General features: G+C 45.5%; 1 protein-coding gene across 1 annotated transcript in view; it reads right to left on the reverse strand.

Annotated features, from left to right (window-relative positions):
• FGD5 (FYVE, RhoGEF and PH domain containing 5) overlaps positions 1-10,120 on the reverse strand; it is a 182,727-nt gene extending 172,607 nt beyond the window's left edge. The window contains exon 1 of the mRNA XM_083353847.1: positions 9,768-10,120. Within this exon, the coding sequence (XP_083209973.1) occupies positions 9,768-9,780 (13 nt within the window). The 5' untranslated portion in view covers positions 9,781-10,120. The remainder of the gene's footprint in view (positions 1-9,767) is intronic.
• Between the last annotated feature and the right edge of the window lie 3,114 nt (positions 10,121-13,234).

Genomic DNA, 13,234 nt, shown 5'->3' on the forward strand with positions numbered 1-13,234 from the left:
CCTCGTGCTGCCCTCAAAACAGCATAGCTGTTCCCTTTTAACAGGAGGTTCTCACTGATTTATCCAACAAAATTTGTTTCATGTTGCTAGTAATTACAGTTTCAGTAAAACTGAAGCAATCAATGCAAATTCTAATAACAATCAACCAATTAACCTTCATTTATTTTAACTCATTTCCAAATTACTGCACTGAAGTGAAATCTACAATTCTGCCCTTTGGGCTTTCTTAACCACTCAATAAACCAATGTTTAATAGGATTGTACAGATAAGCCATATCCACATTTTTCAGCATTCAGATAAATCTGGAGCATATGTTTGATGGCCTGACTTTATATATGTAACAGGGATCATTAAAATCATGGGCTGAGTGATTTACAAGGACATAATTCCAGCCAGAGAATCTCTGCTAAAGTTGTAAACCATCTGAGTTGTCATCCACATTATCTCAGGATGCAACAGTAAATAAATCCAAGATGTCATTGATTTCACATCCCTCAGGTTTTACTCATTTGCAGATTGTGTGTGTGTGTGTGTGTGTGTGTCTCCATGTGTATCAGATTATTATACTTATAAGTGAAGAATCATGGTTGCCAGGACCAATCCAAGATATTTTCTAACATGAGCCAAAGGTTAAATGGCACCTAGCCAACACTTCTGGCAGCTAAAGATTACTTCACTACTGAGGATAGCTAGTCAATTTAGGATGTGTGAGAAAGCCACTTGGCCCACAGTTTGATTCTGCAAATTCCCCAAAATCTATTGCCTAAAGCAACTGTCTCACTCTGCCTAATAAAACAGCCCAGCTCTTGGTTGCTGCTGAGAGCAATAAACCTACATTTTCTAGAAATATCACGTCACATTGTATATGATGTCATTGTATTTAGGATGCTTGTGATGTTTGCTGAAGTTATGCAATGATTCTAACTTATTCTTCCAGCAGGTTTAGATATAATTTGTAATTGTTCTGTTTTCCCCCAAATGTTTCATGTTTTTTTCCCTTAATGGAGGAGGTATAAACTAATCCAATGTAGTTTGATTTGTGAAATTATTTAGAAACATCTCAGGATTTACCTTTCTCCATTTCACTTCCTTTGTCACTGTTTAAAGGGTAAAAAAGTCTCTTGACAGTCGTATCCACATGACTCACTAGGGAGGGAAGGCAAGGAATGTTGCGGGTCTCGTCCCCTAAGGAGATACATCTGGCGGGACCTAGAAGAAGGGCCTTCCCCATGGTGGCTCCCTCCCTCTGGAATATCCCTTCAGAAATTAGGCTGTCCTCCTCTCTGACACGCTTTCTCAAGGCCCTGAAGAGTTGGGCCTGAGGAACCCAGAGTGGGATGGAGCCCATTAAATGGCTGATTTGTGTGTGTATGGGAGCCGAGGGTGGTTTGGGGTTGTTGTTGTTGTTGTTGTTGTTATTATTATTATTATTATTATTATTATTATTATTATTATTTATTCTTTAAACATGAACCTCAGTCAACTGAACATTCAAATTGACTGGCGCTGATGGTTGACACGGATTGCTGCCAGCATCCTAGGTATCAACCAGGTACCTCCTTAAAATGTAAGGTGTTGTTGTTGTTATTTCTACATCATGTTGTTATCATCTGTAAGCTGCCTAGAGTTGCTGTGAGTGAGTGGGCAGCTATATAAATTATCTAAATAAATAAACTTTGGTAATGCTCTGTCACATTAAGTTTCTCCTTGTATTTAACATTACTGGAAATAAGATAGCACCAAAGCTTGTCTCTGTGTCAAACCTCGGTCCCCTCTGATTATGCAATGAGGCCCTTAGTCAGATCACAAACACTATGCTTAAAGCAGACTTGGGAGAACTAAAAAAAGTTTCAGGGTGACTTGTTCAATTTGGGGTGGGGTGAAGAGGAGAAGTTGGGAGTGTTTTATGTCATTAGGTTTTGACTCAAACAGAAGTAAAGAAAAAATAATAAGTTTCCTTCTCATGAGAAACATTAAAGAAATCTTCAAGGGAAGCCCAAAGAGTCACAATAATATTTATGGGGTTTCTTGGGTGGAGGGACAGACTGGTTGTATATGGAAGATGGCTTTAAAGTCCATGAAGAAAGAAAAGTGTGTAATCAAAAGAAACAGAGAATACTGACTAGCTCAGGCCTTCTTTGTTTGTGTCCCCTGAGTAAAGCTAACTTGATCAAGATAAGCTATAGGTTTGTCTTTTTCTTTTTTCCTTTTTTTTGCAATGGCATCAGTTCTGAAATAATGATTTAGACCAGGGCTCTTCAAACTTGGCTCTTTTATGACTTGTGGACTTCAACTCCCAGAATTCCTCAGCCAGGCATACTGGCTGGGGAATTCTGGGAGTAGAAGTCCACAAGTCATAAAAGGGCCAAGTTTGAAGAGCCCTGATTTAGACCAACTTTGGGGTTTGTTGGAGCCATGCATGTGCATTTTTTAAACTCTTTTTATTTTAAGTTATATAGATATACTCAGATACCCACCTCCAACTGATGTCTGGTATGTGCTGCGAAGCTGCTTTCTTCCCAAGGAGGACAGACTGGCAGACAACCTTGTTGTTAGGGGATAGTTTTGTATTGTTCATTTTATTGATTGTATTTATTTTTGTCAGTGACCAAATTAAAGTTTCTATCAGTCTGCTGTCTGTTCCCAAATTTATTCTAAATTTTAAGGGTACTCTAAAATTCAACATTAGTCTAAGCCTCCTTCCCCCTCAAACAGTCAGAGCTTGATATTGAATTGAATTGATATTGACCTGAATTAGTACAAGAGCTTTCCCATCCTCATTATATGGCATTTTTGTTCAGAGGCAATATTCTTGGAGAGAAGGCATTCAACCTTCAGTAGAGGAGACTACAGATCTGCCAGATTGCTAGAGAGTACTCATTTAATTGCATACTATTTATTTCTAGATTTATCTGTCACCCTCTAGGTAATAGCTCTCAATCCAATGTACTAATAAAGCACAAATAAAACCCATGTAAATCAAAAGTAGTACAACAACAACAACAACAAAAACCCAATTACAAGAATCAATTAAAACAGCAGTTATAAACAACAGAGGCCAATATAAGCATCTAAAAATGTCAGGGAGCTAAAAAATTACTTAAAATGCATCTCAGGAAGCCTCCTTGAATTGAGTGGGACCCCCTAGTCCAGCGCTGTTGGCAAGGACTGGCAGCAGCTCATCAGGGTTTCAAACAGGCCTTTACATTTAAATCTGGTGTTTACTTTTATAGGCTTGCTTGCAATTGCCAGGGGCTGAACCTCAAAGCAACACTCTGACACCGAACTATAAAAGCAAGATAAGGAGACTGAAATGCCCAAGGAAATAGGAAGGTCTTCCCTCTGGTGCTGAAAAGATAACAAGCAGGCTTTCCTGCAGAGATTCTTCCATACCTGGGATGCTGGGGCTGGGGACCTGCTCCCGAGAAGGCCTACTCATAACTGTGGGCTGCACGTCCATTGTTGCCAAACGATTTCTCACAAATTCTAATGCCCACTCCCTGAATTTACAAGTATTTATTAGTAATGCTGAGTCGACATATTCTAATCCGTTTTTCCCAAGCATTCCCAATAAAGCTAATGGAAAAGAAATTACAGCTAGTCCCTGTTTGGCAACTGATGCGTTTAGTGTCCAAATGCAGTGGAGAGAGTGGTGGGGAAAAATGATTTTGCAACCAGTAACTTTGCGAATGGTCTTTTCATTTACAACCTTTGCAGGTTTTGTGTTTTCACTCAGTGAACGCTTCATTTAACAACAGAGTTGTGAGTCCTAATTGTGCTAACTGAATAAGGACTATCTGTATTTAATTTCTAAGGAAAGAGAACTTCTTTCTTTGATTTATTTTATTTTGTTCTGGGCCCAGTGTTCTTCAACATCTTCATCAACGATTTGGATGAGGGGATAGATGGGGAACTCATCAGATTTGCAGACGACACCAAGCTGGCAAGAATAGCCAACACTTAGGAAGATAGGCTTAAGATACAGGAGGATCTGGACAGACTTGAACACTGGGCGCTATCTAACAAAATGAAATTCAGTGGTGAAAAAAGTAAGGTTCTACATTTAGGCAGGAAAAATCAAATGCACAGGTATAGTACAGGGGGTACCTGGCTCAATAGTAGTAATTGTGAGAGGGATCTCAGAGTCCTAGTGGACAATCACTTCAATATGAGCCAGCAGTGTGCTGCAGCTGCCAAAAAAGCCAACACAGTGCTAGGCTGCATTAACAGAGGTATAGAATCAAGATCACGTGAAGTATTAATACCACTTTACAATGCCTTGGTAAGGCCACACTTGGAATACTGCATCTAGTTTTGGTCACCACAATGTAAAAAAAGGATGTTGAGACTCTAGAAAGAGTACAGAGAAGAGCAACAAAGATGATTGGGGGACTGGAGGCTAAAACATATAGGGAACGGTTGCTGGAATTGGGTATGTGTAGTTTAATGAAGGGAAGGGTGAGGGGTGACATGATAGCAGTGTTCCAATATCTCAGGGGATGCCACATAGAAGAGGGAGTCAAGCTATTCTCCAAAGCACCTGAAGGCAGGACAAGAAGCAATGGATGGAAACTAGTCAAGGAGAGAAGCAACCTAGAACTAAGGAGAAACTTCCTGACAGTTAGAACAATTAACCAGTGGAACAACCTGCCACCAGAGGTGGTGAATGCTCCAATGCTGGAAGTTTTTATGAAAAGACTGGACAGCCATTTGCCTGAAATGGTATAGGGTTTCCTGCCTGAGCAGGGGGTTGGGCTAGATGACCTTCAAGGTCCCTTCCAACATTATTATTATTATTATTATTATTATTATTATTATTATTATTATTATTATTAATAATAATAATCATCATCATCATCATCATCATCATCATTGCACAGTCAGCCAGACGTTCAGACTGGATTTGGCATTTTTGTCTACCTATCGAGTCCTTACCAAGGACCTGGGATAGGCAGATATGGATCTTTGATGGTGGTATTATTATTATTATTATTATTATTATTATTATTATTATTATTATTATTATTATTATTATTATTATATTATTTTATTATTATTATTATTATTATTATTATTATTATTATTATTATTATTATTATTATTATTATTATTGACAGCCTGGAAGTTAAAAAAAACTAGTAACAAAGTGCAAAACCTTTGGTTATCTTGCAGGTATAAAATGAGACCCCAAATTCTCCCAAAATAAATTCTAAGGTAGTCTGAAAATGAGGTAGAAAAGAAACAGAAATTTCTTTTGCAGGAGCAAATGGGACAAGGATTGAAGGGCATGGTTTTTTTGTGGTTTTTTTTGCACAGCCTCAATTATATTCATATATGTAATATTAAACTTGCAAGTTTTAAAAAAAGGGAAAGGAATTTGAAATCCATTCAACATTGATCATTTTCTCATTGGGCTGATGTTTCAGTGTAAGGGTCCTCCCATTGTCAAGATATTACAATAGCCTATTCTTAGAATAACCAAGTCTTCAAAATCAGAATTTGTCACCTATAGAAATATTTTCAGTACCGACATTTTGCCATTGCGATTATTCAAACTACTATCAATATTTGCATTGACATTATCAATAATATTGATAATGTCAATGCAAATATTGATAGTAGTTTGAATAATCGCAATAATAATAATATTGATAATGTTATCAAAATTCAAAGTATAACCAATATTTCTAATGTATATTCTTTAAAGTGTAACTCAAGAAAAGGTAGAGTTTGGACATGGTGGAAAGAAGAATGATTACCAAGGACAGAGAGGAATGGAGCTGTGCACTGAAGGGCAATGATGTAATTTTTTTATATATTTTTTTTAATTGCATTTATATCCCGCCCTTCTCCGAAGACTCAGGGCGGCTAACAATCTAAGCACAAATCAATGTGCTTAGCAATAGCCTTCATTCTATGTATACGCCTGCTTATTAGGGCTTTCAGCCCCTCCAAGCGGCATTATTACAAAGTCAGCTTATTGCCCCCAACAATCTGGGTCCTCTTTTTCTTATTTTAGTCCTAATTTCTTTGGCATATCATCACTTCCCCTTTCCCCATATTACGTAACATGTTGCGTACTCCAACATGCATTGGGCGCAAGGCAACGGGGATGTGTGCTAGAATGTGTCAAAATGAAACATGGATTCCTTGGTGTAAGCCAGCCTCTATCACAACTTCCTGGCTTCCAAACTCACAGGGTTCCCAGGGTGTCCAGAGGGCGTTATATTGTTGAGGAAGGTTGATTTGAGGATTGAATCAAGCCTACAAAGAAGCTAGCAAAATTATCCAAATAGTTGTGGGCATGGGAAGAGGGTGAAGTATGAGAGAGAAGCAAATTTAGAGATTAAGCATTCAAACCTAAAAACCCATTCAAAAGGGAGAAGGTTGGTGTCAGATTATTCATTTGTTCTGTTAGATGGAGCCTTCGCTTTTCCTCCAGAGTTCAAGGAAACATATAGAGCAGTCTGGCCTTCACTTTTTCTACAACAAGCCTGTGAGGTTGGACTGAGAGATAATAATTGGCCCAAATCCATTCAGGCTCTAATCCACTACCAAATTTCATCTGTGGGGATAGGGTATAATTCTCTATCACAATGAAAGAGAAATCAGAACCACTGTCCGTGTCATGTTTTTTTAACATTTATGCAATGAAATTTCATTTTGCTACTTACTCATTCTGAGCTAGAAACTGGGAGACTGGGAGTTCTAGTCCCTGCCTTAGGTGCAAAGCCAGCTTGGTGACCTTGGGCCAATCACTCTCTCTTAGCCCTAGAAAAGAGGCAAGAGGAAACCATTCTAAAGAAAACTGTCGGGACATGTAAGGCTGGTGCCAGGAGTCAACATTGTCTCTCAAAGGTGCCAAACAAGAAAAAAGAAAAGAAATGAAAATATATTGAAATGTTACCAAATTCCTTCTGGTGCTATCAGATTCCAGATTGTTGGCTCCAATAGACTAACACAGCTCTCTTCCTGCAAGGATTGCAATGTGATGTCTGTGTAACTATATTCTGCAGTGTTTTGGATGCCACTTTTCCCTTTAAGGCAGGGGTCTTCAAAGCTGGCCCTTTTATGACTTGTGGACTTCAACTCCCAGAATTCCTCCTCCCAGGCATGCTGGCTGACGAATTCTGGGAGTTGAAGTCCACAAGTCATAAAAGGGGCAAGTTTGAAGACCCCTGCTTTAGGGCTTCTAAATGGGGACTCGCAGCACTAACCATCAAAAACCCTGGTGCTAGTATTCTGTTTTCTCTTTCTTATCTCTCTCTCTCTCTTTCCCTCCCTCTCTTTCTCTTAAGAAAAAATGGGAAGTGGTAAGAAAGCATGGGAAGTTCACCAAAGGAAGACCGTAATGCCTGCCTGTCCCCCTTTCTAAGGTTTTGTAAATAAGCTAGGGTGATTAAAGAAGAGCAATCAGACTCTCAAAAGTCTTTCTCCCCCCCCCTTTCATTTATCTCTCCCCCTCAAATTCCTAGAGGATCAGGTTTAGGCCAGGACATTTAAGTGCTTGATGGCACCCCTTCTCAATTCACACACAGAAGCCGATGAAGGCAACAAGCTTTCTTAGGCATCCAAACAGCACATCTTGTTTTCTGATACAGCTGGACAACTCCTGAGCCCTGTGACCTTAGCCTGGAATCCCAGGTAAGGTCTTCCCTACAGGAAAGGCCTGTCTGATTAATTTTCCTTCTCTTGGGAGATAAATCTCTTTCCTCAGAATGCTACCTGTAGTTTTTCCATCAGAATCATTGAAATTCTAGCATAACACAGAGGGCCTTCTCTGTGGGAGCGCCAACCCTATGGAATCAGCTGCCCCCTGAGCTTCGGATGGCCCAAAACCTCCAATCCTTTCGCCGCGGCCTCAAAACACACCTGTTCCACCAGGCTGACCTAAGCTGACAGGCATTTTAATTAATTTATATTTAGTATTTTTAATTCATTTTTTAAATTCTCTAATTTTAATTTATTGCACTGATGTTCTCAATTTCATTTTTATCTTGATTTCTGTACTTATTATATGTTTTGTTGTTAGCCGCCCTGAGTCCTTCGGGAGATAGGGCGGGATATAAATCCCATCAATAAATAAATAAATAAAACTTCTGAGGCCGTCTTAGAAGGCCATATAGAAATCTCATTATCTCCCCCACCCACCCACCCTCCTCCTCGTTTGGCAGTTCTAGCCCAAAACAGATGGAGCCGCAAGCGTTTCTCCAGGTATGGGAATTTGAACGCAAAGACCATCCATCTATTTCCTAGGGATGGACCGAAAAGAGAAAGAAAGAAAGAGGTTGGCAAGTCACAACAATAGTATTGCCCCCTGCTGGAAAAAGCCGCCTTTTGTGCGGTTTTAGCGGCACCAGTCACCCTTAAGGATTGAGAAGCGGCAGAATAATTAGGTCCTCTGTGTGTATATGTGCATTTGGACGGTGCCTGTTTTGGGGGAGTGGGGGGGGGGGAAAGAGACCTTTTCTCTAAAGTGGTGCCCTCCGGATTTGTTGAACTAGCACTCCCATTATTTTTAAGCGACAGGGTCGTAGAAAAGCTCAGTCGGGAAAGATCCTCCACCCTCACGTCTCCATCCTAACGTTACCGTGGCAGAGGCGGCCTTAACCGAAGAGAGCAATTGAGCAATTTTATCTCAGGATCAACGCCGCCGCCCGCCTGCCTGCCTGCCTGCCTGCCTTTCCCTGGACGGCCCGGCTCCTTTTCCCGCAAAGCCACCCAGCAGCCGCAGCCACGCAGCTCCTCCTCCTCCTCCTCCTCCTCCTCCTCCTCCTCCTCCTCCTCCTCCTCCTCCTCCTCCTCCGACGCGCGGATTCCCGGTGCAAAACGCCAAAGAAACGACGGCGCGTCGAGTTTGGCATAACAAACAGCGGAGCAGTCCGGCAAAGGTTGGCGCCGCGCCGGGGGACGACAGTACCAGCCAGGAAGAGACCCAACGAGGGGGAAGACGGCGGGGTGGGGGAAGGGAGGGGGCGTCCAGGGAAGAGAAAGAGACCGGAAGAGAAGTTGGCTCCAAAGAAACGTTAATCGAGCTCCCTCCAGACTAGCGGACCGGTCGGCTCTGTAAGGCGGCCATCCAACAGGGCTGTCCTCTGGGGTGGGAGCGGAACCCGACTCCCCAGCGCTCACAAGGCATTGAGGGAGACTTTTGGGGTCGGGGGAAGCGCCCAGGAGCCGATTCCCTCCATTTCCTCTGATTCCACCCTCCCTTCTAAGAAAGAAGCCCAAGCAAAAGCCGAAAAGATTGGAAACCGGAGCCGAAGGCAAGGGAAGGCACAAAGGAAAAGTGGGAAGGGGTGGGGGGTGGGGAGGATAGGAACCCGCCTTTCTCCGATGTCCACCTAGTACTGTAAAAAGAGGCACGGAATGGGGACCTAAACCCGCCGCAACCGAGCCAGCCCTCCCGAGCGCTTCGCCCGTCGAGAGAGAGAAAGATCCCCTATTGCCGCGAATGGTTTCTTTTCATTGCTCGCTTTCCCTGCTCTTGAGTGCCTTTAAAGAAGCAGCGGCGTACAAATCTTTGGAGCAAAGGAGCATCTGGAAAACTCACACTTTTTTTTCCTTCCCCGGGGAGGGGGGTCCTCCGGGGTCGGACCCCTAATTGCCCTGGGAGAAATGTTTGGCATTCCGACCGACCGCTCCCTGATTCCAGGAGCGACTGGATGACACTGGACGGGTCAAAGGGACCTTGCCACCCTAGACCTCGCCCGCGCCCTTCTCAAGTCTCCGGGGCTTTCCCGGCCCGGCCGCGGAACCTCCTTACCTGCGTGGCTCATCTTCCGAAGTCTCCCCCACCTGGGCAGTCGCGCTCTCCCCCTCCTTTCGTCACCCGAGCTTTCAAACCATATTCGCAGCTTCCACGCTTTGGGTGGCTCCCTCCGCGGAGCCCCCGGGCAGCTAAAGTTCAGGTCGGGGCATGGATGGATCGGAAAGGGGCGGGGAAGAATCCGCTCAGCAAGTTGCGCCGGGAGAGAGAAAGAGGCGATCCTTCTCCCAAAGCGTCCAGCACCCTTTCGGGCTGAAAAGAGGGCAACCAGCTCGGCGGCTGGCTACAGCCCGGACGGCCCTGCCCAACGTCGGGCGCTCAGTGCCGCGGACAGCTGCCGTCGCCCTGCCACATCGCCGCTATCAGCTTGTTGCAACTGGAAGGTCCCTGCCAGGCGCTGATCGCCGAGCGCTGCCCAGGGAAGCTGCTGCTGCTGCTGCTCTCCTCCTCCTCCTCCTCCTCCTCCTCCTCCTCCTCCTCCTCCTCCTCCTCCTCCTCCTCCTCCTCCTCCTCCTCTCCTCCTCCTCTTCCTCCTCCTCCTCTCCTCCTCCTCTTCCTCCTCCTCCTCCTCCGGCCGACAAGCATTTTCCTTCCTTCGCTGCAGAGGAAGCCCTTTTGCTCAGGCAGGGACTGAAAAGCAGCAGCGAAGGGGGTGGGGGGGAGGCTAGCACGAACGCCAAAAACAAGCCAAAGATTTAAAGAGACCGCGGCTGCCGCTTTCCACCCCCACCCCCCCCCCCAGGTTTAGAAAGCCACGGGTGGAAAGGGAAAAACAACCAAATAATATCATTCCCTCCCTCCCTTTCTCTCTCTCTTCCTCTTCCTCTCCCTCTCCCCCCCACCCCCCACCCCCGCTCCCTACCCCTTGCCAATATGACCGCAGAAATTGAACGCAAGTGTAACTGAACGCAAGAAACGCAAGGCGTGCGCGCCTCCTGCTGAGGTTATCCAGTGGGACTCTAGGCCAGCGTTTCCCCAACCTTAGGAACTTGAAGATGCGTGGACTTCAACTCCCAGAATTCCCCAGCCAGCTCTGCTGGCTGGGGAATTCTGGGAGTTGAAGTCCACGCATCTTCAAGTTCCCAAGGTTGGGAAACGCGGCTTCTAGGCAACAAGGCTGCTTTTGCTGTTCTCGGGGCTACTGACTTGCCCCGTCGCAAGAGTAAGGCGACGCGGTTGAAGTTCAGCAAGAGCCCCCAAACGGAGCCCCCATCCGAAAACGTTCCCCCTCCCTTTGCCTAGGAGCGCCGCTATTTCTGGGGGGCAACGGCCCATTTGTGCCTACTCGCGCGTCCCTTCCTTTCCCTGCGTAGGCGTTGCGCCTGAACGGAGCGGAAAGCTACCGCAAGAGACAGCCGACCGGAGCGCGCTGCCTTCGGTCCGCTTGGCAAGGCTTCGCGACCTCAATGCAGGAAGCCCCAGGGCCCCTCGGATCTATCTGGAGCTTTCGTTGATTCGGACGGCGATCCCCGAGCTGGGGGAGGGGGAAAAAGCCCCCTTCGCCTCTGGTGTTTAGGAAGGATCCAGACACCACACACACCCCTCTTCCCCGCGCCGCCTTCTTTTTGCGCCTTGGCGCGCTCACTTCGAAAACTTTCGCCCCGAAGACACTTATAGCAGCGTTTCCCAACCTTAGGAACTTGAAGATGCGTGGACTTCAACTCCCAGAATTCCCCAGCCAGCTGGGGAATTCTGGGAGTTGAAGTCCACGCATCTTCAAGTTCCTAAGGTTGGGAAAACGCTGACTTATAGGGCGGGCCGGCTCCCCTTAACACCTCTACAACCAACCCCAATCCTTGCGGCATAAGTGGATTTAGAGAGAGATTGACTGCCAGGTCGACGCGCACAGACCGGCATCCTGGAGTCCCAACCTGCATCATCCGACGTTAAGAGCTTCGCGCGTGGGGTCTGGCCGCTGGAAAAGGACTGGCTGGTGCGGAGGAGACTTCCAAGGAGCAGAGCAGAGAAGTGGGAGGCGAGGAACCCGCTCTCCCCATCGGCACGCAGAGGGAAAAGGGCCGGCCGCTGTTATCCGGCTTCCAGGCGGGCGAAGAATGGGACCCGGGCCCTGTCAGCGGAGGGAGTTTACCTGGAAAGAGACTGCAAGCTCAGCTCCTGGCTGACAATGCGGTGCGAAGTGAAGCGATTCCTCCCGGCGGGAATACCGTCCTTCTACCCCCCCATCGAGCCTCAGGCTGAGAAGAGGCGAGAAAGCGTTGGAATTCCGCCTTGGGGTTAACTCGCCCTTCCCCCTTCGCTCTTTCTCCAGCTCAGGAAAGATGACACAATTTCCTCACCCGGCAGCTCCATTGATAATACCCGGCTGTCTGCTGTGCGGCAGTCACTGTGGCCCATTTTACAGCCAGACGAATGAAGGTTAGATAAATGTGAAGGGTCTGGGAAAAGGCACCCCACTGCAGTTGAGTTGCTGAGGGAGTTGCTTGTGAGAAGGCACCCATTGCACTGCACAGATGTCCTCATCAGAATCTGACAGAATGACAGAGTCCGAAGGGACCTTGGAGGTCTTCTAGTCCAACCCCCCTGCTCAAGCAGGAAGCCCTATACCAGGGGTAGGCAACCTCGGCTCTTTTATGACTCATGGATTTCAACTCCCAGAATTCCTGAGCCAGCTTGGCTGGCTCAGGAATTCTGGGAGTTGAAGTCCATGAGTCATAAAAGAGCCGAGGTTGCCTACCCCTGCCCTATACCATTTCAGACAAAGCGTTGTCCCATCTCTTCTTAAAAACTTCCAGTGTTGGATCATTCACCACTCCTGAAGGCAAGTTGTTCCACCGATTAATGGGATTCTTCTCTTCTTGTTTACCCAAGTTTACCCTTAGTCACACTCAAGGACCAGTATAAACTTTTTTTTTTAATCCCATTTATATCCCGCCCTTCCCCGAAGACTCAGGGAGCGGCTGACAATCTAAGCACAAATCAATGTGCTTAGCAATAAACATTTGTAGGTGAAGCAAAGAAGTAATGAGGAAAACATAATCCATTGTTGGATCTGATTACAGGGACCCTGAGAATAATTCTTTACCAGGTAATTGCTCACTTAGATTAACTGCCCATCTAAGTTAATATGGGAATAATAGTGTAGCAAAATTTATTAGGATAAAAATCCTCAAGAGAAAGTGTCAACACTTTACAGAAATGGCTGTCAATATGGTCCATGCTGGACCATAGGAAATTAAGACATTTTTCAATGCAACTGCACTTTAATTTTGGTTGCTTGATTTTATATCTTTCAGACAGCCTATCTAATATTGTTTCCTCCACATTTTTCCCCCCGCAGGGATCTTATGAGGTGGGTTTAACTAGAGAAAGGTGTCTGGGTGAAGACCACTTACTAGAAACTGGGGCTTTCCAATCTTGACCTAACCAATCTCAATCGGAATGGAGCTGGAAGGGACCCTGGAGATCTTTTAGTCCAACCCCCAGCTCAAGAGGATACTTATAGC

The sequence above is a fragment of the Vipera ursinii genome, assembly GCF_947247035.1.
Source record: "Vipera ursinii genome assembly, chromosome: 2".
Classification (NCBI taxonomy): Eukaryota; Metazoa; Chordata; class Lepidosauria; order Squamata; family Viperidae; genus Vipera; species Vipera ursinii.